We start from the raw sequence: 24,649 nt of genomic DNA, 5'->3' as shown, positions 1-24,649 counted from the left end.
ACGTTGCATCCGCCTCCCATTTTCAATACTCTGCGTAGTTCCGTCCAACTGAACTCACAGGCAACACCAGACATTCGTAAAAAGAGTATATGAACACGCTAAGCATACACCTTTTCAAACGATCCTGCAATGCTACCTATTCTCCAAGCCCTGATCTCTCACTTCCAACCAATCTAACCCACCAACCTCAAACCACTAGCCGGCGCACCGATCTGTGTGATGCCGTCGATCCTGCACACTGTGCCCTTGTACCTGGCGTGGTACTTGGCACCGCTGTATGGGCTGGTGACAGAAGGCATGCCGCTGTAGATGGGTGTGAAGCTAGCCGCGCAAATATCGAAGTCGGCGAATTGGTCAAAGTCAATCTCGATGACGTCGCTGGGGTTTCTCTCGGCGACCGTCTTGACACGGTTAGCTTGCTCCTTCATCTTGGCGTTGCCGGTGCGGTCGAGCAAAGCGTTGGCAAAGTTCAGCGCCGTGTTGAGCTGCTTGTTCTTGTGGGCAAACATCATGGCTGCTGAGAGAGGGATCGAGTTGTGGGGACCCTCAAGGTCTGGGACAGTGAAGTAGGCAGAGAGTTCGAGGGCGCGCTTCTTGTCCGCGTCGGAGAGGGCGGAGATGTCGGTAGCGCCGTTGAGCAGTTTGCGGCGCTCCAATTCGATAGACATAGCAAGAATGTATTGCGTCGCCGTGTTGATTGCCTTCTTAGCCTACATTAATGTTAGTGTGCGTTGGCTGGATATATATCTGTAAAACTTACATCAGAAAACTCAGCTTGGGATGAGACGACGTTGACCATGATAAGCTGCAATAGGCTCTTAAGGACTGCGACACCCTCCTCCAATTTGTTCTTTTGCAAGAACTGCTTGCCAGCGGTCAAGTCTGCCGATAATGACGACTCCAGATCGCGTGGGATGATGGGCAGGATCTTGCGCGAATCGGTCTCGTCTACTGTTCTCCGTACGTAGTTGACCAGCGAAGGCATGTTTGGTGTCGCTGGCAAATAAGTTCGCGTGGCTTGGTAGATCTCCTGGAAGCGCTCTTCGAGAGGAGCGAAATTGACAGCACCAACCTGTCGGTTCAGTAACTGCATGGCAGTATCGAACGATCCTGCAGCAATGTGATCCGCCGCCAAGGGTGAGTTGCGTGCCCAGAAATCAGCTTCGCTGCTTCCTGCACCAGCATCAGCACCCTCAACCTCGACGAAGTCGTCGTCTGCCTCCACATCGCCATCGTCACCCATGTCCCAGCCACCGATATCGTCGTCCTCGCCGCCTCCGAGTTCAGCAGCCGCACGAGTAGGCTCGGCGTCGCCCATAAGACCCTCGTCGCCAAAGCCGTTTGCTGTTGGCTCGTCGGAACCAATGCCTTCTACTTCGCCTTGGAGAGCCTTTTCAAATACAGTCGAAGAAGCTGCGCGTGTTGGCCAGTTGGCTTTGTGAGTAGGCACGATAGGCTTGGCAGGCGCCGAAGGAGCACCTATTGAAGGGAGGTTGATCTGCTCCTCCGATACACCGGCAGCTTCCAGTATCGACTGTGCCTGTTCGTCGAGACCTTGTGCCTTGGCAGTGGCATATGCCAGGGGGTATAGATCAAGCTCCTGGAACATCTCTATCCGGTTTTGTACGTCTCCCAAATAGAGCGCGTTCTGGAACCGTGCCGTCATGTCACCGCGGTGTTCTGCGATCTTAGCCATGCGCTTCAACTTGTCCTGATCTCCGGTAGTGAGGTATAGAAATGATAGCTTGTCGAAGTTGCGCAGCTTCTGGTAGGTCATCTCTACGGTCTGGTGGTTACCGTGTGCTAGAGCTTCGGTGCTCAGCCGTTGCCAGAGCTTTGGTCGGTCAAGCTGCTTGGCCATCTCGACTGCAACCTCTAGATTGCCGCACTCAATAGCAAGCTCGAAACGTGTCTGAGGATCTTGCACGAATTGAAGGGCAATTTCGGGATAGCCCTTCTTCTGGAGGTAGGAGATGATGCTCTGTCCAACCAAACTTGAAGTCTTTATGATGTTGAGCATCTCGTCGTAGTTGCGCTTGACCAGGGCGAGCTTGAATCGATATTCGGTGGGGTCGATTTGAAGAATCTTGGGCTTCGCAGCACGGTCCAGGCAGTATACGTTGCGACCCTTGACTCTCACAAGGTATACTGTTTGCTCCAGCGTACGTACAATACCATTGTCCCCGTTCATCAAACTATACTTGATGTGGTTCAGCGTGGAGTAGAGAAGGACACCAGTGTCGTCGAAGATTGCACTCTTGATCCGGATAGTCTCGTGCAGAGTGCTGACTTGCTCCAGGTTCTTGTTCGCAATAGTGACATTGTGTTTGCTCAGTAATGCGACGTGCAGTCCATCTGATGACCAGACAACGTACTTGACGCCGTTGACAGAGAGCTCAGCGAGGTTCTTCTTGGCCTGAATGTCGTAGAGAACAACGGAAGTAGGGGTGATCAAGAGCAGGTTACCGGTGCCGCCAAAGTAGATGTCGGTGGTTCCGTGCGGGGGCTTGATGGTCTTGGTAGTGGAGTTGCTGAGATCCTTGATGTCGATCTGTTGGTTAGACTGGTTGAAGACCGCAAATCGATTCCTAGCCACGAATACAGCCGAGCTACCAGATCCGCGCTTGGTGTCGGTCGGTTCTACCGCTCCTGAAGCGTCGCGCGGAAGGCTGATCAGCTCATATGTTCCGCTGTCGGCCGGAGATGTGACCAAGATTGAGCGTTCGGCAGGGTTGTAGGACAGTGTTCGTGGGGGTACCCAGGCGCTTCCCAGCTTCTTGAGAGACAGCATCGATGGGGACTCGATGTTCTTCTGGAAGTCGTAAGACCGGACGTGCTTCTCCTTGGTGATGTAGAAGAGGTTGTTCTGGTAAACCGCGGACGCAGGTCGCTCACGTTCCAGCTTGAACACCATCACACCGTTGTCGTGACCGGCAGCGAACAGGTTGATCTCAGGATGGGCTGCAATGACCCAGAAGCGGTCGTTTTCGCGCTTGAAGGACTGAACAGATGTACGCCTGTTGAGATCCCATACGCGAATCGTCTTGTCTTCTCCAACGGACAGAATCAAGTCCTGGTGTGGGTGGAACAGACACGCAGACGCGTTCTGGAAGTGTCCTCGGCAGGTGTCAACCTCCCATGCCTTTGTTTCTGACATCCTCCACAGCTTGACGAGGCGATCATCACCAGCGGAGACGATCAGCGGGAGCGTTGGGTGGAATGCGACCCAGTTGACACCTCGGTCGTGACCTTCAAGAACGAACTTGACAACCGCGTCCGTATTGCCGAACATATCCGCCTGGTTCTGGTTCGCGCGTGCCATCTGGTCCTCGAATGACATAGCTTGTGGTGCCGAGTGCTTCTTCCTGAGCCCAGAGATATCCCAAACACGAACCGACTGATCGAGCGAGGCGGAAACGATGAGGTCTTCCTTCGGGTGGAATTGCGCGCACATGGTGTAGTGGTTATGACCGGTCATAGTACATACTTCGGAGGGTTAGGTGTGTCTTTGCGAGAGATTGCGACGGACTTACTCAGTGATCCTATGGAAGTTAGTTGTGTACCAAACAGCAATGGAGGATGTCACTTACGGTTCTGCCAATTCCATATACGAATGGTCTCTGGTTTGTGTTAGCGATTGCACATCCAACTCATAGCATGCGCTTACGGTCGTCGGAACTACTCAATATCCATGGCAGCTCGTGGTGGAAGAAGACGGTCCGGACGTAGTCCAAATGGCCGTTCAATGTGAAGAGACATCGCCGAGTCTGGTATGACCAGACCTTGATCTTGTAGTCGTCGCCACCAGACACGAATCTGTGCAGTCTCAGTATGTTGCTGACCCTCCCAAGTTGTCCCCGGAATGCTCACAATGGCTGGGTCTTGTGGAAGTCAACGCCGCGGACCGGCCCGTCGTGTTCTTCGAAGCGATCTATAAGAGTACCCATGCGGTAGTCCCATAGTTGGATAGTCGACGAGTGTAGCGACACAAGGATCCATGGCCTGGAAGCGGTCAGAGGGGAAGGGAGCCGCGCGGTGTAGGAATGAGCTACCTCTTGGGGTGAAAGGCAATGCCTTTGGCACGCGAAGACTTGGACTCAAACTGCCCGGAATTAGCTAGCTACACGGTCGCACAGATGAGAGCTGCTTGCCTTGGTCAACATCGAGGGAGAGGAGGCCATGGCGGAATTGGGGACGAAGCCGCAGCTTCACTGTCGTCTAGAGTGGCCTCAATGCAAGAGACAGCAGGCGCGAAGAGACACGGGTATAAGGTAAGGAGAAAGAAACACGGTGTTGACTATTATCTTTGGTATTGCTGCCTGCGTGAGCTGCTCTTGCTAATGTTCGACATGCCACGCAACATTCGGATTAACCGCCTAACCGTCCTGGTCTCTAGCGCGCTTTCCCCACCAAGGTCACGTGAGATCTGCCAGACATCGCCTCAACTCTGTCTGAAGCGCTCGGGGCCTGTTTCAATATCAAGCGAACCTCGAGTTCCCACACTAGTTGCCGTAAGGCAGAGCCTCACTTCCTGACGCTGCCTCACCTCAATTTCGCCGCCGCTGCGTGGCTCGGCTCCCCTGGTCTGGCGTCCTGCAACGATGCCCCGCAGAACTCACCAATGCGACTCCGTGTGCCAGCTGGCATCGTAGTGCCAACCCTACCTACCCGCCCTGTGCAGGACAATTTTGCTCGCTGACCTCATTGGGCATCCATCCTGTCTGACGCAAGGTAGATTGCCCGAGTCTCTGTTGCGACTAATCGTTCGCAAACACGCAGCATCGGAGTCATGGAGGAAACTGATGCTGCGCATGCAAAGGGCAGCAATGCTGCAGACCCGCTCCGTGGCCGGCCAGCTCATCGCTGAAACGCAGGTGATAATTGGCGACAGCCCGCACACATTTCTGTCTCTGCAGGGAATTCATACCTCCTCCAGTACTCTTCTTCCCCTTTAACGTTCCCATTCGATCACCACAGACGCATCGCATCCGAGCTGACCTGCACTTTGTGGCTGTTACCGATCTGCGAGCTACGCTACCTGCATTGCTGCCTATAGTACTCCAATTCTACCTGCACGATAAGCCAAGGCGTTGCAGGGTTCGACTTGTCAAAACTCTCAACCTCTCCGCTCGAGCTCGCCGCTCAGATATCCCAGTAAAACACTCCCGGGCCACCTCCAGAATGATACAGTCGACGCAACTCCTCTTCCGTATTTCAAAGATCAGACACGCCTGTCGGACTTTGATCCCTTAAGAAGTCAGCACAAATACCTGAAAACATCATCGATACGTACGCGATCGCAATTGGCTGCAAGCAAGCCTGACGCAACTTTCCCCGTCAAATCACCACGACACCCTCCTGGCCATGGCAACACACCACGAAATGCCAGCCGCTGCGCTCAACGGCCATCCGCAATCACCACCCATGACGCCTACTCCTCATACCATTAGTCGCTTCCCGCCACCAAAATTCCAAACCTCTCCAATACATCGGCGCGTAAGCAACTTCATCCAGACGCCTCCACTGGAGTACATTGAACCGATCGGACACGACCATCACTTCAGCTTCACACGCCCGCAATCGTGCCCGGCATCCTCGCGTATGTCGTCAGAGTCCGACAGAGCTTATCCGGCAACAACGTTGGAGGGATCCGAATACGAGACCGACTCTGAAGAGGATTGCGAATCGGATCAAGAAAGTGAACAAGAAGAGGCGATACCGATGCGTCGGGTAGAGAAAGCCCAATTCGTACTCGAAGAACTGGACAGCGATCCAGGCTACGACTGTGACGTAGAGGTAGTACGACCAGACCATTGCGAAGATGCAAAGAGCGAAAGGAGCGGCACAAAGGCAGCAATCCTCGCCAGAATGAACGAGTTGCAACTCGAAGAAGACACTTCAGAAGACGAGGAAAGAGAGCGCATTTACCTGAAGAAGAAGAAACGATGGAGCGCAGGCATCTTCAAGCGCAGCCACAGTCAGAGCGTGGAAGGAGACAGCAGTTACTCCGACGATGACCCTCTCGATGACAGGGACCAGAACGCCCGCCGACTGCGACGCCGCGTGCGAGGGCCTAGACGACGCTCGCTCATCTTCGAAGACCGTGGCTTTTCGAACACGAATAATATTGCGGAGGTCGAGGAGCCCGACGAAGGAAGGGTGCTACACTCCAAGGGACCGCCATCCATCCCTAGTGATGACGCCTTTACTCTAGACGAACTGCCGTTCTGGGGAGGCCACAACATGATGGACATGGAGTTTGAGTCTGACCAGGTGTCAGAATTATGATTGACGAATCTTAGAGGCCACTACCATGACCTTACGGCTGTTTTCTTAGCTCATTGCGTTCACGAGCGACACGCTTGCTGTCGATTGTTGGATTTAGCGTAGCGTACTATTTTCTGAATGCATCTGTTTTTACCTGCACATTGCTCAGCACCCGCCAGACCGTGAGACGTGATCTAGATGCACATTTGAAATTCACCTGCGTCTAGGCTCTGGCTTTGTTGCAGTTTGTTCTTAGAGACGCGTTGGTCTCGCGAGTCAGTGCGGGCTAAACTTAGCCATCCTTAGGTAAACAGAAGGCCCACCTGCCCAGGCGTCAACGGCGGAAGCTGACGGCCACTTGCACGCGACCAACTCCACTCACCACCAGCTGTTAGGCAACACGCATTCTCAAAGGACGCGGATGCTCGCCCTTCCGTTCTCTGCGCCGAGTCGAATGACCTCAGTCACACAAAACGCAGCTCATCTCGCGCGAGACTACCCCAAGGCTAGCCTCACTATAGACGTTCACCGGTAGATTGCACACGCATCATCAACCCTCCGCACGGTCAAGTTTTCTAGCCGTTTCATCTTCATCAGCGCAAGCGTCAAGAAGTAATTTCCATCCTTTGTCCCATCTATTTCGTGCAAGCGACGCCGTGACGCCGAAATACACCGCCCCCACAAGATCCACGCCCCATCAGCGCTCCCGCTGTAAGGCTGACGGACCGCCAGACATAGTCGCACCGACTTGAGAATCCTAGCCAATGATTATTCTTGACCCCAGGATGTCTAAGCATATCGCATCCCTCGCTGAAGAAAGTACACAATTAGTCGGCAAGCGTCAACACCGTACTGTACAGCCCTCCGGAATCGTGACTTCCGTCCAGGACAGCCGATAGGTGCTGGTAAGACGGATGAGAACAATGGAGGTATAAGTAAAGCAGCGTAGAACACCCACTTGGAGAATCATCTCCTTACAACACAACCAAGAAACTCATACTACCATCTCCATCTTTTCCTCTTTTACTTTCCATTATCTCCTTGTTTCTTTACTGTCTATCCAAGCCTTCGCTTCTTAATCAGTAATCATGTTCACCATCACCAACATCGTCGTTGCTTCGCTTGCTCTTGGTGCTGTTCAGGCACTCCCTCAGCATATCCATGCGAGACAGGACAATGCTACTTCCACTCCTGCTGCCCCGGCAGCACCTGTTTCGACGCCTGACATCTTCGACGACCTCCTGACCGCTCCTACAGCCATCAAGCGTTTCCAAAGGCTTTTGACTGTGGGAGAAGGTCCTGAAGGTCCTGAGCTCCTGCAGGGAGACGACCTCCGCAAGGCGACCGTCTTCACTTTCGACAGGAACACGGCGCCACCTCCCGGCGCAGAGGGTGGTGTTGCCATTGCAGCCGTGAGTCAAAACATTCCCCTTAGCAACACAACTTATACTAATCCCCTTCCCAGAACATCGGAAACTTCCCCATCCTAACCGGTCTCGGCATCTCCACCACCGTCGGTTTCCTCGAGCCCTGCGGCATCAACACCCCCCACGTCCACCCGCGCGCCACCGAGATGCTCACCCTCGTCGAAGGCGAGAAGATGGAGTTTGGTTTCGTCCTCGAGAACCAACTAGTTGGACCCAAGCAGAACCCAGAAGTCGCAGGGTACCTCAACGCCTTCGAGGCTACAGTCTTCCCTCAAGGCTCCATTCACTACCAGTTCAACAACAACTGCAAGCCAGCGACTTTTGTGGCGGCGCTCAACTCTGAGGACCCTGGTACGAGCCAGATTGCGCAGAACTTCTTTGCGCTTAATTCGGAGGTTGTGGATGCTACGCTTGGTTTCCCGGTAGGTTAAACTTGTCGGAATGGTGTGGAGGTTATGCTAACGTGTTTTGAAGGGTCAAATCAACAGCAAGAACATTGACGAGTTCGGTGCTTCGCTTCCTGCCAACCTTGCCCGTGATGCTAGAGCCTGCATGGCGAAGTGTGGACAGTAAACATACTGGGGAAGTCACAACACGTTGAGATAAACTCGGGAGGTTGTAATATGGCGGGACGACATGTTCGAATGCAGCATACATAGCGACGGCGCGATTCAGATTTCTTGAGCGATTGGTGGGCATTAGTTATTGGTTTTACTTCTTTGTGGATTTACCTTGGATTTGTCTGTTATTTAGCTATACACTCCTTATACAAGCGAATAGAAAACACTTGTTTACTAGAGCTGACTTTTGCTATGTGTGAGTGTTTATCGCGTTTACGCGCCTGAAGCCTCGGTCAGCTTTGCCAGACGTTCAGCTCTATGAGAACGGGTCATGACGACAGACCAAGCTCTGAGAAGCAGCTGATGGTGCTATTGAAGAAAATGTAAATAAGGACAAATTGGTGTCTGTAAACAAATGGTAAATAGTCTCGCGCTTCCTCAAAAGAAGGTGTGGACAGCCACACATGTGGCACAGCAACTGGACCCTGGAAATGTTATTTTGGTGACTGTTCCCGGCCCCGCAACGACTCATCCAGTTGGGCGCAGGGCGCAAGACACACCAACAACTCACCCGCTTCGACTGAGCTTGATAAAAACAGCCCCTAATAGCTGTTCTTGCTCACTCCACCTTTCTACACACCACTTCATTACTCTCCTTTCGGTCTCGAGTCAATTGGCACACCAGCTGCCCCTCGTACCCCACCACGGCCGACACAATGGCAGACCCCGCGGCAATCCAGCAGGAGATCGCGGACATTGAGAAGAAAATCGAAGAAGCGCAGACACAACTCAAGGATGCAAAGTCAAGATTACAAAAAGCCCAGGCGGCTTCGTTCGTCAACCCCGGCGCGAACATGTCCGAGGAAGAGAAGATGGCGCTCATCAAGGTCAACCTGGCGGAGGTCTTGAACCCAGAAATCATGGATGAGGCGCTGAAGAAGCAGGGACACTTGAAGGTTTACTGGGGTACTGCGACAACAGGACGGCCACATTGCGGTTACGTACGTTGACATCGCGAGAGACGGTCGCGTGCACTGCTAACGATATATGCTGTAGTTCGTACCTATCCTTAAGCTCGCGCAATTCCTTGCTGCAGGCTGCCACGTCAAGATCCTGCTCGCAGACATCCACGGCTTCCTCGACAACCTAAAAGCGCCCATCGAGCTCGTCAAGTTCCGCGCGGAATACTACCGCTACACCATCACCGCGCTACTCAAGGCTGTCAAAGTGCCAATCGACAAGCTAGAGTTCGTGCTGGGATCGAGCTATGAGTTGAACTCGGACTACACCATGGACTTGCTGAGGCTAGCAAGTATAACAAGTGAAGCAGCAGCAAAGAAGGCCGGCGCAGAAGTCGTCAAGCAAACCGAGAACGCGCCTTTGAGCGGCCTCATCTACCCACTGATGCAAGCCCTCGACGAGCAGTACCTCGACGTAGACGTCCAATTCGGAGGCGTAGACCAACGCAAGATCTTCGCCCTCGCAAAAGACGTACTCCCCAAGATCGGCTACAAAGAGCGCGCCCACTTGATGAACCCCATGGTTCCCGGTCTGCAAGGAGGAAAGATGAGCTCGTCCGACCCAGACTCTAAGATCGACGTACTAGACGACGCAGACGTCGTTAAGCGCAAGCTCAAGAAAGCGCACGCGGCGCCCAAGATCGTCGAAGAAAACGGCGTCCTCAGCTTCGTCGAATACGTGCTCCTGCCCGCCAGCCACCTCAACTACGGCGAGCCCAAATTCGTCGTAAAGCGGCGCGACGCCGAACCCCTCACCTACACCGATATCAAGAAGATGCAAGAAGACTACGCAGCCGACATTCTCACACCCCAGGATCTCAAGCCCGCGGTTACGGAGGCGCTCAACGCGCTTCTTGAGCCTGTGCAGAAGGAGTTCCAGGGCAACCAGCAGTGGAAGGATATCGAGCAGAAGGCTTACCCGCCGCCGCCGGTGGTCAAGAAGGAGAAGAAGGTTAAGAATAAGGGGACTTTCCATCCGAAGCAGAGGAATGTGGAGGCTAAGCCTGATGGGCATGTTGAGGGTGAGGATAAGGACAAGGTTGATGTTGGGACTGAGGGCGGGGAGAAGGCTATTGAGGGGCTGAGTTTGGAGGAGAAGAAGTAGATGGGGAGGATAGATGTTTAGTGATACCGCGTGGATGAGCATACTAGTTGCATTCTTCATTGCATATGCCTACAACACCCTGTTTAGTAGTGTCCGTGAGGATTACATACTCTGGTTGGTACAAATATCTTGTCCTCCATGGAGCCTAGAAAGGGCTATCGCAGTGTTCCACATAATAGCCGTGAATCTTCCTGTCCCTCCAGAGCCGCCAGTGCCTAAAGGCTGCCAACTTCGCACCTAGAACCATCTCACCGAATACGTGTAGCACATCTCCACCACTCCCTCAAGAATACAACTCCGCCTCATCCCTCCTCATCTCCATCCCCCCACCCGCCTCCCCATGCATCCCATGCTCAGGTCTCTTCAACGCAGTCCCCTCCTTCAAATACAAAATCAACCTAAACGCCGCATTCCCATTCAAGTAATACCGATGTAATCTCTTACTCCGTATAAACCCCAGCCGCTCATACAGTTTCAAGCTGGCTGTATTCGACACCTCGGTCTCGAGGACGATCTCGTCGGCGTCGCGCGCAGTCATGGCATCGATGGCGAGACGAACGAGTTGCGTGGCTATGCCGCGGCCGCGGTATTCTTCTTGCGTGGCGAGCATGGCGATGTAGCCGCGGTAGGTGCCGCTGCGGTGGGGTTCCAGTTTGCAGGTTATTACGCCGATGAGGGTGTTTGTGGGGGAGAGGGCCTGTGGGGGGAGGGGGTTAGATACTGTAGAGTGGTTTGGGGAAGGGGGAGAGGGAAGTACCATGTAGCATAAATCACCCCATTGGTATAAGAAGTACCGGTATACATATATACTGTATGGCTCAGAGAGGTCTTTGGAAATTAGTTGGCGGATGGCGGGGAGGTATTGCTCTTCTTTCGAGGGTTCGTATTGGACATATTGAAGGTCGTCGGGTTCTTTCAGCTGTTTGGTCGAGGGTGCCGCCGTCGCCGTCGTCGCATCAACTGTGACGTCGCCATCTTCATTGCCGGCCATGGCGCGTAGGAAGGAGAGCAATGCGCGTATGCTCAGCCCCTCATAGCGGCCGGCTTGGCCCGCCGTGTCAGGAACGTGCTTTCTTGTGCATCCTTGTGCCGATCATTCCGTCACATGCCGAGGTGACGATAACCAAAAACAATCTCGTGGCAGTCGCCCACGCCTTTCCTGTACAACCCCGCGGGTACAACTTCCAACGCTTCGTTCATGTCTTTCTTGAGACGCCGCTTCGGCGGTGGCGGCGGCGGCGGCGACGACAGCGAGATCTCGACGCCCGAACTGTCCCGCGAACCTTCGCCCGGACCGGATGGGAAGTTCAAACGCCCTGCGAACTTGCGCCTGATTACCGCGGAGCAGCTGCAGACGCTCAAGAAGAGGGGGCAGCATAAGAAGCGGAGAAATTTTTGGGTGTTTGGTCTCGGAGGCATATTCGGGTTGTTGCTGGCGGGCTTCTTTGCGAGCAGTAATGACATGATTGATCTGAGCAGTCTGGAGGGCGTCAACTTGGAGAGCATCATGGAGGCGCTGCCAGACAACTTTGTGAAGAGCGCGCAGCAGATGCAGGTACGCGCGACTCTTGCTTCCTACAAAGGAGGATTGGAAGGGAGATTCTGTGGGTTGAGAGGAATCGAGGCTGACTGCCCCAACTCAGTAGAAATCAGAAAAAGACGCCGTAAATTACGATTCCTTCGCCGTCGGCCTCCACGCGCAGAAACAAGGCATCAAAGCCAAACACCCTGTTATCATGATCCCCGGTGTCATCTCCACGGGTCTGGAATCCTGGGGCACGGAAGAAGGGTCGAGACAGTACTTTCGCAAGAGACTGTGGGGGTCGTGGACGATGATGCGCGCGCTCGTCCTCGATAAGGCGCAATGGAAACGACACATTATGCTCGATAAAGACAGCGGTCTCGATCCACCCGGCGTGAAGCTACGGGCAGCGCAAGGTTTCGACGCAGCCGACTTCTTCATAACAGGCTACTGGATATGGAATAAGATTCTGGAGAACCTCGCTACCATCGGGTATGATCCAGGCAATGCCTTCACTGCAGCCTACGACTGGCGCATGTCGTACATGAACTACGAGATACGCGACCAGTACTTCACCCGTCTGAAGTCGCACATCGAAGTCGCCGTGCGCGTGTCCGACAAGAAAGTCGTTCTTCTCTCCCACTCCATGGGCTCACAAGTCCTGTACTACTTCCTGCACTGGGTTGAAGCAGAAGGTTACGGCAACGGCGGACCAAACTGGGTCGACGAGTACATCGACAGCTGGATCAATATCTCCGGCTGCATGCTCGGCGCCCTAAAAGACATGCCCGCCGTCCTCTCCGGCGAAATGAAAGACACAGCCCAACTCAACGCCTTCGCCGTCTACGGCCTCGAACGCTTCCTCTCCCGCTACGAACGCGCCGAAATCTTCCGGGCAATGCCCGGTCTCTCCTCCATGCTCCCCCTCGGCGGCAACGCCGTCTGGGGCGACGAGACCGGTGCGCCCGACGACCTACCAGGCCAAAACGTAACCTTTGGCCCCTTCATCCGTTTCCGAAACGCAAACAGCACGATGACGCAGAAGAACATCACGGTGGATGATAGTCTGCCCTTCTTGTTCCGCAACACAGAACCCTGGTTCAAGAAAATGATCCAAACCTCCTACTCCCACGGCGTAGCCCACACGACCAAACACGTCGAGGACAACCAATTCCTGCCCGCTAAATGGGTTAATCCCCTCGAAACGCGTCTTCCCCTCGCCCCGAACCTGAAAATCTACTGTTTCTACGGTGTGGGTAAGGATACGGAACGTGCGTATTATTACCGCAGCGACGATGATCCGTTGAGCGGGTTGAATGTTACTCTGGATACGATGTTTACCCAACAGGAGGGCAATGTGGATCATGGGGTTGTTATGGGTGAGGGGGATGGGACGGTGAATTTGCTGTCTAGTGGGTATATGTGTACGAAGGGGTGGAAGATGAAGAGGTATAATCCTGCGGGTGTGAAAGTGACGACGTTTGAGATGAAACATGAACCTGATCGGTTTAGTCCGAGGGGGGGTCCTAATACTGGTATGTCTCTTCTTCTTCTATATCCTTCTCCATCCTTTTCCTTTACCTTCTTTGCTTTCTGCTTTCTATTGACGGGGTTTGAGCAAGTACTGACGCCTTTCATCAAACAGCGGATCACGTAGACATCCTCGGGCGAATGTCCCTCAACGATCTGATACTGCAGGTGGCGGGTGGACGCGGCGAGTTGATCAACGATACCATTCATTCCAATATCAGGGAGTACGCCGAGAAGGTTAAGATTTACGAGGAGGAAGACTGAGCTTCCCTTATAAGTACAAGTCAAGCCGGGGATCGTGTATATGAACTAGCGATTCCAGCGATGAATAATTACGTTGCAAGGAGATGATGAGGGATGGATGGGTAGGGGGGCTCCGGCTCAGATCACTTGATTAAATGATCGATCGCTGGAGACTACGGAAATGATACCATAGACTACTGTTTATTCACTCGCTATACTCTTTGCTTTTATCGATGTCTTCTCAGCCAGGAGACTAGATTGGACAGGTGTGTTTTCCATTATGCCAAGGTGAGAGACGGCGGTGTACTTCAAGCTAATGGTATTGTTGTGAGGATACTTGGCTTGGTGAATTTGTGTTGGGAGTTTGTTCTCCTTCTCCTTCCCCTTCGTCCTCCACATCTACAGTAATGAACCGATAATGATGATATTCCACCTCCTCCTTCACCCCCACCCCCTCCTCCCCCTCTCCCTCCCCCTCAGACCCCCCCTAAAAGTCCGCCTTCCCACCCATAACCTTCGCCGCATTAACCGCACTCATCTTGTTCGCCCAGCCCTGCGCCGGCACAATCTTCCTCACCGTCCTCACCTCATCAGACGCATATCCTGGAATACGGATATTGTAGTTGCGCTCAAGTATAACTTGGATATCGCGGATGTCGAGCTGGGGCGAGTCGCGCAGCTTGCTAAGCTTGCACGCATTGCTGATGACGTTGTCGACGAAGTCGTCGGCGAGTTGGAGGACGGCCTGCGGAGTAGTGATTAGATAGAGTTGGGTTTTGGTGGATGGGGAGGGGGAGCTTACTTCTTCGACTTCTGGTGTTAGGGCTTCTTCTGATCCACCGGTTACCTGTCTCACGAGTTCGTCTAGCTTACGCTTGCTGAGCACACGATCGCCTTCGCCTTCGAGTTGGAAGGGGGGTGGACGTGGGATAACAGGTTGGCCCATGGGTCCTGGGGCGCCGTTGGTAGGACCACTCATAGTAGGTCGGGATTGGCCCATGTGGACGGCTTGGGGTGAGGTCACGTTAAGGTGGCGTGGGATGGGCATCTTGGGGTTATTAAGCTGCTCGCGCTCGCGACTGCCAAAGTTACCGCCCTGTCCGCCTTGCTGCATGGGTGTGTTTGTGCGTTGCGGGTCGGTGTAGGAGCGGTTCGCGGCGCTGACGGCGGCGCTGTGGGAGAGAGGGATTGGTGGGCCGGGCGCGTTCGAGGCGGCGGATTGAGGATGTGGTGAGTTGCTCTGCTGGTGCGCGTTCGCTTGCATGGGGTTGATCTGGGGTCGCTGCTGTTGTTGCTGGTGGAAGTTCTGTTGCTGCTGTCCTTGCGCAAATTGCGGCATCTGGCCTGGAGGCATCGTCTGCGAGTGAGGCCCTGGCGGAGGTCGAGCTTGCTGCTGTCCTTGCTGCATTTGTTGCTGTTGCTGCTGCGGAAGTGAAGGCGGCATCTGCTGGTTGTGTTGTTGATTATGCTGCTGTTGCGGCGGGCCTTGCTGGTGGTTTCCCTGGTTTTGTTGCATGTTGAACTGAGGTTGTGGTTGGGGTTGAGTTTGCGATTGTTGTTGGGGTTGTGGTTGTAGTGTCTGTCCGCCCTCAATCTTGATCTGCGGCTCCTCTTTCACTTGGGGCTGCGCTGGCATGTTAGGTTGTGAAGGCTGGCGCTGAGGCGCTTGGGGCTGTTGTTGCGGCGGTTGCTGCTGCTGTTGCTGTTGTGGGGGGGATTGCGCTGTGTTCTGGCCTTGAGGTTGCGCCTGAGCCTGGGGTTGCGCATTTCCCTCGCGCTCCTCCTTCCATTGCTTCTGCATGGCACGGAACTTGTCAATCTGGGCCTTGATCTTAGCAGACTCCTTCTCGATGTTGGCCTTCATCATGAGCTGTTCCTGGGGTAGTTCCTGTCCATTGTTCTGCCTTTCGGTAAGTTGGTGAACAAGCCTCCGCCTCTGCTCGTTGAAGGAAGCTTGTTTGGCAAGCATGTTAAGATAACCAGACCGGTACTCCTTGATTTTGATCTCGTACTCGGGTGTGCCTGGCGCCGGACCGTTCGTGGGTCCCTGCATGGGGAACTCGTGAACATGCTTGACGATAGCAGGATCAACCTGGCCGCGTCCTAGGTTCTGGCCTTGGTTGGGCTGTTGTCCTTGGGTTTGCTGAGTGGGTTGCGCGCCGGCACCGCCAGCTCCTCCGTTGGAACCCTGACCTCCTTCCTGCTTGACCGCGTTGGGGTTCTGCTGGCCTGCTGCACTCGACTGTCCAGCCTGTCCTTGGTTCTGATTTCCTTGTTGCTGCTGTGCCTTCATCTTTGCGCGATACTGGCGTTCGCGCGCGATGAACTTTTGCGACCAGTCCGTCAGCTTCTGACGCGCCGTGGTGTTCTCCTGGCTGCCCGGCGGGTTGTTGTTGAAGATATTCCAAGAGCCTTGCATGATTGAGCGGTATTTTTGCTTCTCGTCTTCGGGAAGACATTGTAGCTTGAGGATGTCATCGGGGCGTAGCAGCTGTTGACCTTGCTGCTGGCCGCCGCTGGCCTGCTGTGGCTGGGATTCGCTCATCGCGAGGGCTGCGGACTTCGGAGCCGCGCGTTGGAGGGTCGAGTCGTATGCGAGGTTTGATGCGGGAAAAGGTCTTGGCGTTGTCGCGTAGTTGCTGTGATTAAGGGATGTGTGGCGGAGATGGGTTCTTGGTGGGTGAAGTTTGAAGATGGGAGTGGTGAGGTTTGGAGTGATGGTCCACGGATGGGGCTAAGCACCCGACAACGACCATGTCGCGCGTTTGTACGACCGCACGTGCACGCGTCGGTCCTCACTAACACATACGTGGATCAGCCAAGCAACTTCTCTATTATCTTGCATCTAACTAATGCTACCGCTCAGATGCAAATGGAATCTCACTACTCTGGGAATCCACCTTCGAGACTTCTCCTTTTGCGAGCGCCCGCTCTCTGGTATTCCGGACTTCCCACTCGAATTCCTTGAGTGCCCTGATCTCGCTACCAACAAACAATAACCCCATCAATCCATCGATGACACCAACACTAAATCCCAATGTACTCAACAACATCAGTATGAAGGCAACGTAGTTCTTGGGTGACCACCAGACACCTATTAGGCAGCCAACGGAGAAAGAGAGCTGGTAAAAGAAATGACCTATGCGCAGTTTACGCTGTATCCTTTCTCGGACCTGGTATTTGAGTATAGTTGCCATGATCTCATCATAGACCTCGATGGGTAAATACTGCTCAGGCAGTGCCCATGGAGATAGCCGTATGGCTGACGGGTTAGTAGAAGTCCTCGTCAATGTCGCTTCGACAGAGAAGTGGTCGCTCAAGGAGCAGTGTAGTGTAGGATGACGCATCGCCATGCCTACGTTGGCTTCCTTGAGCTCCCACTCAGCTGTCTCCTCCTTTGTCTCTGGGTGGTGGTATCGACCGCTGCTGAAGAAGACGTAGTCAAGTCGCTTCGCCTTCGGGTCTGGGACGGCAGGATCTATCTGCACATTCTCGCCCTTGTTGAGACGTCTCTGTTGTCCTTTGTTCCACCGCCAGGAGTTCAGCTCACTATCGCATGTTGCTCCATTGACAGTCATGTTGAACTGCGCAGATGGTATTGGTACGCCGCGAACCTGCTCGACCTTGTCTCTTGCCGCACCGATAGAGGATTCAGGGTGTAGTATGCGCCATACGTCTCGAACAGGCGAATGCGTTTCTATGATACGGTGTGCGAGAGATAAGGGGATCATGTTGAAGTCGCCCATGCCGATGACAAGATGTCCGCGCTCGGCCGCTGCGCGCATAAGTTTTGTGATTTCCCACGCTTGGGCTGTCCGGTGACATATGTAGGAGTCGTGTGGCTCGCTTTCGTATGGAGCATGAAGCTATTGGAGTCAATTTGTATACTTTGTAGTGGAAGGAGCGACTAACATGTGTGCAAAACACCTCTGCGATATCTCTCTTCGACGGCCCCATCTGGATCCTCGCACATGCGACTCCCTTTCCCACAAACCAATCGCCACGATAGAAAGCAGCAGGCCGTCCGTTCAGAGGATACCGCACCATGTTGCTCTCGAGTATAGGCCATCGTGACAGAATGACTAAACCACCACCAAAGATTCCGCTATGATAGAACTTGCCATAAGGCAGTATATGTTGTGTCTTCTCCCGAATCGCATTGTAGTCCTGCTGCGTCCAGCACTCCTGGAGTCCGACAATGTCTGGCTGCGGACTGGCGGCGGCGATCTGGTTTCCGATTTCGGTAAGGCGCTCATTGCGCAGCTTGGAGATGAACTTGAGACCCCAGCAATTGAGCGATAGGATGCGTATGCTCGAGGGTGGCGGGCCGAGTTGTGAATCCATTGTGTAGGTTGACGCGAGTTGAATTGGCGGGTATGATGCAACCCAGGAAATGTACCTGAGATGCTGCAGGGATGCTGGGGACCGCCTGCACGCTAACTTTCCTACTGCCGATCAGTCGCGTTCCGCAATTCACTGCGCAACATCAAGCCAACTACCGCAATGGAAATGGACACTACACGGTCAACCTCACCCAAAAGACGGCGCGAAGACGAAGACGGCTACGATGATGAACGACCACGCAAACGCTCCGCCTCGCATGAACCGCCCAATGCCCCCCCTAGCTACAGGATAGCGGAAAGACCCGCGCGCCGATACAGCAGAGGCGACAGCGACGACGAACAACGCGAATACAGAGACAGGCGGCCCTCGTACTCGCGCTCGCGATCACGGTCACGCCGCTCCAGCACCTCCTCATCCTCGCACCAGCGCCGCACATCACCCTCAAAGCCCACTACTCTAAACTATGCGCCCACGCTCATCCTGCGCGGCCACAAGAAAGCCATATCCTGCGTCAAATTCTCGCCCGACGGCCGCTACATCGCCAGCGCATCCGCCGACTGCACAATCAAGATCTGGGACGCCCACACCGGCGCCCTCGAACACACGCTCGAAGGTCACCTCGCAGGCATAAGCACGATATGCTGGTCCCTCGACTCCAAGATCCTCGCCTCGGGGTCCGACGACAAGAGCATAAGACTCTGGGACACGACCACGGGACTTGCCCACCCCACGCCTTTCATCGGCCACCACAACTACGTCTACAGCATAGCCTTCAGCCCCAAAGGCAACATGCTCGTCTCCGGCTCCTACGACGAAGCAGTCTATCTCTGGGACGTCCGCGCCGCCCGCGTCATGCGTTCCTTACCCGCACACTCCGACCCCGTTGGCGGCGTAGACTTTGTCCGCGACGGCACGCTCATAGTCTCGTGCTCGCACGACGGCCTGATTCGTGTCTGGGACACGGCAACAGGCCAGTGCCTACGCACCCTCGTCCACGAAGACAACGCCCCCGTCTCGTCTGTCATCTTCTCGCCAAACGGCAAATACATCCTCGCGTGGACCCTGGACTCCTGCATCCGCCTGTGGAACTATATTGAAGGGAAGGGGAAATGTGTGAAAACGTATCAGGGGCATGTGAATAAACAGTACTCGCTTTCCGGTGCGTTTGGCACGTACACAGGGAAGGAAGAGGGTGTCGAATACGCGTTCGTTGCGTCGGGGGATGAAGAGGGGCAGGTGGTGTTGTGGGATGTTAGTAGTAAGAATGTGTTGCAGAGGTTGGAAGGTCATGGCGATGCGGTGTTGAGTGTGCATACGCATCCGACTGAGAAGCTGATTGTGAGTGCGGGGTTGGATCGCACGATTAGGCTTTGGAGACCGAAGGAGGGAGTTGTGGGGAATGTGAATGGAACTGGAGAGATGGCGAATGGGGAAAAGACAGGCGGGCACACTGAAGGTGTAAATGGCGTGGAAGGTGAGGGGATTCAGCAGGAAGCAAATGGGTTTCATCCAGATGTCCTGCCGCCGAACCCTTTTGCTGAGGGCTGAAAGGGGCCAATCAAACAGCGGTCTGGGGATGGCCAAGAAGAAGGTGTAAAGAATTGAATAGGATGTGGTGTAGTTTAGATACCCAAGTAACCAGCGTATGATTGCTAGCACGTCTTCTCTCCCTGATCCCGTTGTCCATAAATCGTTAAGCATCGAAAACGCCTCATGCTTTTTGGTATACCCCAAACGCCTCCCATGTCGCGAAACAAACTCGCGTCAATTCGACAGAAAACGCCATGAAAATGCCTACCCGTCAATCTTACCACCCTGACCACCATCTCCCCACATCTCTTCCACTCCTAAACTTCAGCTTCTTAGCTGAAGTGTATCCCCTCTTGGTTGAACGCATACAACAACTTCAAGAAATCCCCCTCGTCACACAACCGCGCCCGCTTATCCGCCAACTGCGTCTCATCCTCCAACACCTTCCTTACCTTCTCCCTAACCAACTCACTCAACCTGCCCTTCCTCTTCCTGTTCACGCCATTAACCCTCTTCTTACTCTCCGCCTGGAGTTGTTTGAAGAAATCCGGGAGTTCATCGTCCGGATCGTCCGGGTCAGAAAACCCTTTGAACTCGTCGTCAAGGTCCATATCCGCTTCGTCGTTATCTTCCGTAACTTCCGAGGGGTCGACGGGTGAATCGTCGACGGGTATGTCGTTCTGCGCACACCACAACCTGTAATTCCCTCCTAACAACTCCAACACCGCCGCCGTACCCAGGAAACTAGCTCGCAGCGTCCTGTTCTTCCTTACAAAGCAGATGCGCAACAAGCCATCCCACTCCTCATACGCAATCTGCGGCCGTGGGTTCTTCGGCTCGATACGCACGACGTTGCTCTCAACCTGCGGCGGGGGGTTGAAGTTGTTACGTCCGACTTTCATGACGTGGCTGACTTTACTCCACATTTGTACGTTGACGGAGAGGCGGGAGTAGAGTTTCTCGCCGGGGCGTGCGAAGAGGCGCATGGCGAATTCGCGCTGGAACATGAGGATGCAGCAGCGAGGGGGGTGGGCGAGGGCGAGCAGTTTGAAGACGAGGGGTGAGGAGATTTGGTAGGGCGTGTTGCTTATGCAGACGTCGAAGCGGGGGAGTTCGGCTTTTATTACGTCGCCCAGCCGGATTGTGAGACGTTTTTCTTCGGGGCTGCCTTGGACTCGTTTTGTTAATTCCGCGGCCATGCGGGGGTCCATTTCTACGGCTGTTACTTGTTTGGCGGCTTTCAGGATTAGGACTGTCAGGTTTCCTGTTCCGGGTCCGACTTCGAGGACGTGGTCGGATTGCTTCAGGTGCGCTTTTTGGACGATGGCGGTTGCGACGCCGGGGTTTTTCAAGATATGCTGGCCGAGGTCTTTGTCCATCTTGAAGATTGAGTGGGCGGCGGAGGCTTTGGCAGAGGTGGCGGCGGGGCGGGCGTAAGGGGAGGCATCTTTGTCGGCGCCTTTGCTGCGCTTTTGCTTTGCTTTCGGCATCGTGGGTGGTTATGGAGAGGTTTGATGCGGTCGAGTAGGATTTTCGTTGACGGAGAGAGATCGCGCGAGATCTGAGTAGTGCTGCGACGAGCTTGAGCGGGTAAGCTTGGCGGATGTGGGTACTGGCCGAACTTGCGATCGGTTGGCGTGGGTTGTTGGATCTGGCGACGATAATTTTTGGTGTTGCAGATCGGATTTACCGCGGGGTTAAGACATGTGAGCGCGCGACTAGCGTGGTCGCGTTCGCCTTGTGAGTTCCATGACGTTGATGCGACTTTCATCGCATTCTCGTAGTCCTTGAGCAAACTCTACCATTCTCGTATGCGAAATAGTATCGCGAACCTGACCTCAAGCCTTCCGTTTTCATCGCGTTGTCACTCTTTCAAAGTCGCCACACACAGTCATTCCCTCCTGAAATACCTATCCTTGCCGACGCGCTCCTTCCTCAGCAACCCTAGCAATTGCAGTCACTATCAGCATCGCAATTACACTCACTTCATACCACGTGCCCCTAATTACCCCACTGTACAACTGCGAACGCGCTCCCTATCGCGACCTTCATCAAATCTCCCGTCACCTCGACATGCTATCAGGAGTAGCACCCTAATCGCGCTCTCTCACCTTTACCTCGATCGCTCGCGCCCGTTTGCCGTCTACAAAAGCAGCCCTTCAGCCTTCGACCTCCGTCGCTCCTACACCTCACTCTTTGATAGCTCAGGAGCCTTAAGAAGCTTAGGAACCTCTTTGATAGACACTCATAAGCCTTTGGCTACAAGAATCATGGCCAGGAAGATCTCTAACGCGCCCTCAGACTCGTCCCTTTCACCTCCTCCTGACAACCTCATGTCAGCCACCGAAGCCGCTACCGTCACCCAACCAGTAGCGAACGGCAAGAAGCGAAAGGCCGAGACAACACCCCGTACAAGGAGGACTAGAGCACAGCAAGTCGACGTCGAAGATGCTGTTGATGCCGTCAATGAGTCGCCTCGACCCAAGCGTCGCGCTGCCAAGAAGATAAAGGTCACAGAAGAGGTGGAAGATGAAGTCATGGCCCAAGAGAGCGGTGATGGCGAGGGCAAGTCTAAGAAGGCCGTTTCGAAACGCAACAAGAAGACTGCTGCGACAAAGAAGGCTGTAGTAGAAGATGACTCAGTCGAAGCTGAAGTCGATGCAGAGATAGAGGTCGACGCATATGGAGATGACCAGATCGCGACCAAGGCCTCTGTCAAGAAAACCACACGAGGCAAGAAGAGCAAGGCCAAGATCGAAGACAGTGACCATGCAGACAAGCCTAAGCCCAAGCCCAAGCCTAAGGCAAAGGGTAAGGGCGGTACTGCAAAGATTCTACCACCACTAGCCGAACGCACCAAAGACTCAAAGCATCTGATTGGCGCCCATGTCAGCTCCGCCGGAGGTTAGTTCATATCACACTCTTATATCCTATTTGCGAAGACCACTGGCTAACATGGACTCGAAAACAATCGTTTAGGCGTACACAACTCCATCATCAACCTTGTATATATCGGGTATGTTTTCGATCTCCCACACTCACCATTTTGAGCCATCGCTAACATCCACAGCGCCAATGCCTTCGCTCTGTTCCTGAAGAACCAGCGTAAATGGGAAACCATCGAGATGGATCCAGAGCATGCCGCACTCTTCATCCAGGGTTGCAAAGACTACGGTATCAACGCTGCGGAGTGCTGTCTGCCGCACGGTTCCTACCTGGTCAACCTTGCTCACCCCGATCCTGCTCGCAAGAAGCAGGCCTACGACTCCTTCTTTAACGACTTGACGCGCTGTCATGCGCTTGGCATCCGGTACTACAACTTCCATCCTGGAAATGCCAATGCCACTACTCGCGAGGAAGGCATTCGCATCATCGCTGAGAACCTCAACCGAGCACATGCGGATCCAGCAACTGGCAGTGTTGTCACCGTGCTTGAGACAATGGCAACTCTCGGCAACACTATCGGAGGAACATTCGCTGACATTGCCGCCATCATCAACCTCATCAAGGACAAGAGCCGTGTCGGTGTTTGTCTAGACACCTGCCACGTCTTCGCCGCCGGCTACGACCTCCGTTCGCCAGAAGCCTACGCTGCAACCATGGACAAGTTCGATCAGGAAATCGGCCTGGAGTACCTCAAAGCCTTCCACGTCAACGACAGCAAGGCACCATTGTCTAGCTTCCGCGATGTCCACGCCCGCATCGGCACCGGCTATCTCGGCCTCCAAGCCTTCCACAACCTCATGAACGACGAGCGCTTCCACGGTCTGCCCATGGTTCTCGAGACCCCCGTCGACAGCGTTGACGCCAACGGCAAGAAGGTCGAAGACAAGGGTATCTGGGCACGCGAGATCAAGATGCTCGAGAGCCTCGTCGGCATGGACAACACCTCCGATGAGTTCAAGCAGTTGGAAGCAAAGCTTCTAGCCGAAGGCACTGCTGAACGCGAACGCGTCGGCGACCAGGTTCAGCGCAAGGCCATCAAGGACGCGAAGCCTAAGAAGAAGCGCGTTACCAAGAAGAAGGTGGAGAGTGAGGATGATGACGAGGAGGACATGGAGGAATGAGATACAACCACTTGAGTACGTCGGGTAGCGCCATCACAAGGGATGGGTGGCGCATGAACTATTTTATCCTCGAGATGACTGTTCCGGCTCTGGTGTTATCCCTTTGGGTTGGTCTGGCGAAAGATGGAAGATGGGTATGGGGATGATGAGAGTAGGAATAGTGGGTTGAAATGCGTTGATTTGACTGGATTTTGGCTTCGGCCTTTTTATCTCCTATGCGATACCCCATTCCATTGCATGGAAAGCATTTTCATCAGGGGGCATGCTGGGTATATACCACACGAAATCACAAGACACATATCATGAACGGTCGATAGTTCTGACAAGACGTACGTAACTGCACTGCAAGTTGCTGAGGCATCACTTGGCTCCGTAGATGCGCATCGGCACGCCTTACGTGGACGGTTACGGTGTACCCTGAGGTCTGACTACCTAGTTGGGTCACCGAGATGCCGAGGGCGGGTGCCGAGAATTCGTGTGTGCCGATTCGTCGTGTGCTAATGTGTCGCGTAGGGCGCAGTGCGTGTTAGAGCTTACTTTTCTGGCGTTTCGTATGGCTAGTGAGGTCAATGACTGATAAGGTAAGAGGGATGGCCAAGCTTGTTTGTAGTCGAGGTTCGTGGGGTTTGCGGACTTCGATTTGTTCGGAGGGATCTCGGGAAATTGTGGGGTTGTGGTCAGTGTATGGGGGTGAGGCTTCACATCTTTCAAGTCAAGGCAAGACGCGCGGATGGTTGAGTAGTAATCGCTTAGAGGACCACCTCCGGTGAAACATTCGCTAATTCGAATAGTCTCCGAACGACTGCCCTATGTCGTCGAGATGCTACTACTGCACACTGATGAAAGAAAGGATGCTTGGATGGACGGTGAAGCAGCCACACCAGCATCACTTGCAGTCCACACTGCATATAGTGAAGTAACATAAAGTAGGAACGGTAAGCATACCGAAAGCCACAGTCGCAGTTCACTGGCCGGATAGGAGAAACACTGATGCTTCTTGGAGTGTTCGAGGCTTCTGGCGTGGGAGGGGTCTAT

The 24,649-nt window shown here is 54.1% G+C and overlaps 11 protein-coding genes across 11 annotated transcripts; 6 read left to right on the top strand and 5 right to left on the bottom strand.

The window, feature by feature from the left end:
* Nucleotides 1–173: 173 nt before the first annotated feature.
* On the bottom strand, nucleotides 174–3,947 carry J4E90_004619 (uncharacterized protein; the record flags this gene model as incomplete). The annotated part of the gene is made up of 5 exons (XM_051434183.1): nucleotides 174–710; nucleotides 761–3,486; nucleotides 3,591–3,620; nucleotides 3,668–3,816; nucleotides 3,871–3,947. The coding sequence occupies 5 exons, from the start codon at nucleotides 3,945–3,947 to the stop codon at nucleotides 174–176; spliced, it is 3,519 nt and encodes a 1,172-aa protein (XP_051291439.1).
* Nucleotides 3,948–5,364: 1,417 nt separating this feature from the next.
* J4E90_004618 (uncharacterized protein) lies at nucleotides 5,365–6,288 on the top strand (the record flags this gene model as incomplete). Its single annotated transcript, XM_051434182.1, has 1 exon — nucleotides 5,365–6,288. The coding sequence occupies one exon, from the start codon at nucleotides 5,365–5,367 to the stop codon at nucleotides 6,286–6,288; it is 924 nt and encodes a 307-aa protein (XP_051291438.1).
* Nucleotides 6,289–7,355: 1,067 nt separating this feature from the next.
* On the top strand, nucleotides 7,356–8,267 carry J4E90_004617 (uncharacterized protein; the record flags this gene model as incomplete). Its single annotated transcript, XM_051434181.1, has 3 exons — nucleotides 7,356–7,679; nucleotides 7,733–8,116; nucleotides 8,169–8,267. The coding sequence occupies 3 exons, from the start codon at nucleotides 7,356–7,358 to the stop codon at nucleotides 8,265–8,267; spliced, it is 807 nt and encodes a 268-aa protein (XP_051291437.1).
* Nucleotides 8,268–8,970: 703 nt separating this feature from the next.
* On the top strand, nucleotides 8,971–10,378 carry J4E90_004616 (uncharacterized protein; the record flags this gene model as incomplete). The annotated part of the gene is made up of 2 exons (XM_051434180.1): nucleotides 8,971–9,255; nucleotides 9,311–10,378. 2 exons carry the CDS (start codon nucleotides 8,971–8,973, stop codon nucleotides 10,376–10,378), a joined length of 1,353 nt encoding a protein of 450 aa, XP_051291436.1.
* A 283-nt stretch (nucleotides 10,379–10,661) lies between these two features.
* NAA30 (N-alpha-acetyltransferase 30) lies at nucleotides 10,662–11,369 on the bottom strand (the record flags this gene model as incomplete). The annotated part of the gene is made up of 2 exons (XM_051434179.1): nucleotides 10,662–11,075; nucleotides 11,136–11,369. 2 exons carry the CDS (start codon nucleotides 11,367–11,369, stop codon nucleotides 10,662–10,664), a joined length of 648 nt encoding a protein of 215 aa, XP_051291435.1.
* Nucleotides 11,370–11,576: 207 nt separating this feature from the next.
* Nucleotides 11,577–13,694, top strand: J4E90_004614 (uncharacterized protein; the record flags this gene model as incomplete). The annotated part of the gene is made up of 3 exons (XM_051434178.1): nucleotides 11,577–11,933; nucleotides 12,025–13,435; nucleotides 13,546–13,694. 3 exons carry the CDS (start codon nucleotides 11,577–11,579, stop codon nucleotides 13,692–13,694), a joined length of 1,917 nt encoding a protein of 638 aa, XP_051291434.1.
* Nucleotides 13,695–14,160: 466 nt separating this feature from the next.
* On the bottom strand, nucleotides 14,161–16,429 carry J4E90_004613 (uncharacterized protein; the record flags this gene model as incomplete). The annotated part of the gene is given in 2 exon segments (XM_051434177.1): nucleotides 14,161–16,407; nucleotides 16,421–16,429. 2 exon segments carry the CDS (start codon nucleotides 16,427–16,429, stop codon nucleotides 14,161–14,163), a joined length of 2,256 nt encoding a protein of 751 aa, XP_051291433.1.
* Nucleotides 16,430–16,528: 99 nt separating this feature from the next.
* Nucleotides 16,529–18,017, bottom strand: J4E90_004612 (uncharacterized protein; the record flags this gene model as incomplete). The annotated part of the gene is made up of 2 exons (XM_051434176.1): nucleotides 16,529–17,539; nucleotides 17,586–18,017. The coding sequence occupies 2 exons, from the start codon at nucleotides 18,015–18,017 to the stop codon at nucleotides 16,529–16,531; spliced, it is 1,443 nt and encodes a 480-aa protein (XP_051291432.1).
* Nucleotides 18,018–18,176: 159 nt separating this feature from the next.
* J4E90_004611 (uncharacterized protein) lies at nucleotides 18,177–19,565 on the top strand (the record flags this gene model as incomplete). Its single annotated transcript, XM_051434175.1, has 1 exon — nucleotides 18,177–19,565. One exon carries the CDS (start codon nucleotides 18,177–18,179, stop codon nucleotides 19,563–19,565), a length of 1,389 nt encoding a protein of 462 aa, XP_051291431.1.
* A 314-nt stretch (nucleotides 19,566–19,879) lies between these two features.
* On the bottom strand, nucleotides 19,880–21,037 carry J4E90_004610 (uncharacterized protein; the record flags this gene model as incomplete). The annotated part of the gene is made up of 1 exon (XM_051434174.1): nucleotides 19,880–21,037. The coding sequence occupies one exon, from the start codon at nucleotides 21,035–21,037 to the stop codon at nucleotides 19,880–19,882; it is 1,158 nt and encodes a 385-aa protein (XP_051291430.1).
* An 843-nt stretch (nucleotides 21,038–21,880) lies between these two features.
* Nucleotides 21,881–23,614, top strand: J4E90_004609 (uncharacterized protein; the record flags this gene model as incomplete). Its single annotated transcript, XM_051434173.1, has 3 exons — nucleotides 21,881–22,451; nucleotides 22,527–22,563; nucleotides 22,618–23,614. 3 exons carry the CDS (start codon nucleotides 21,881–21,883, stop codon nucleotides 23,612–23,614), a joined length of 1,605 nt encoding a protein of 534 aa, XP_051291429.1.
* Nucleotides 23,615–24,649: the final 1,035 nt, after the last annotated feature.

Source organism: Alternaria incomplexa, assembly GCF_024043165.1.
Source record: "Alternaria incomplexa strain BMP 0042 chromosome Unknown scaffold_6, whole genome shotgun sequence".
Lineage (NCBI taxonomy): Eukaryota > Fungi > Ascomycota > Dothideomycetes > Pleosporales > Pleosporaceae > Alternaria > Alternaria incomplexa.
Note: the sequence above shows the minus strand (reverse complement) of the source record. Positions and strands in the feature narration are given on the sequence as shown.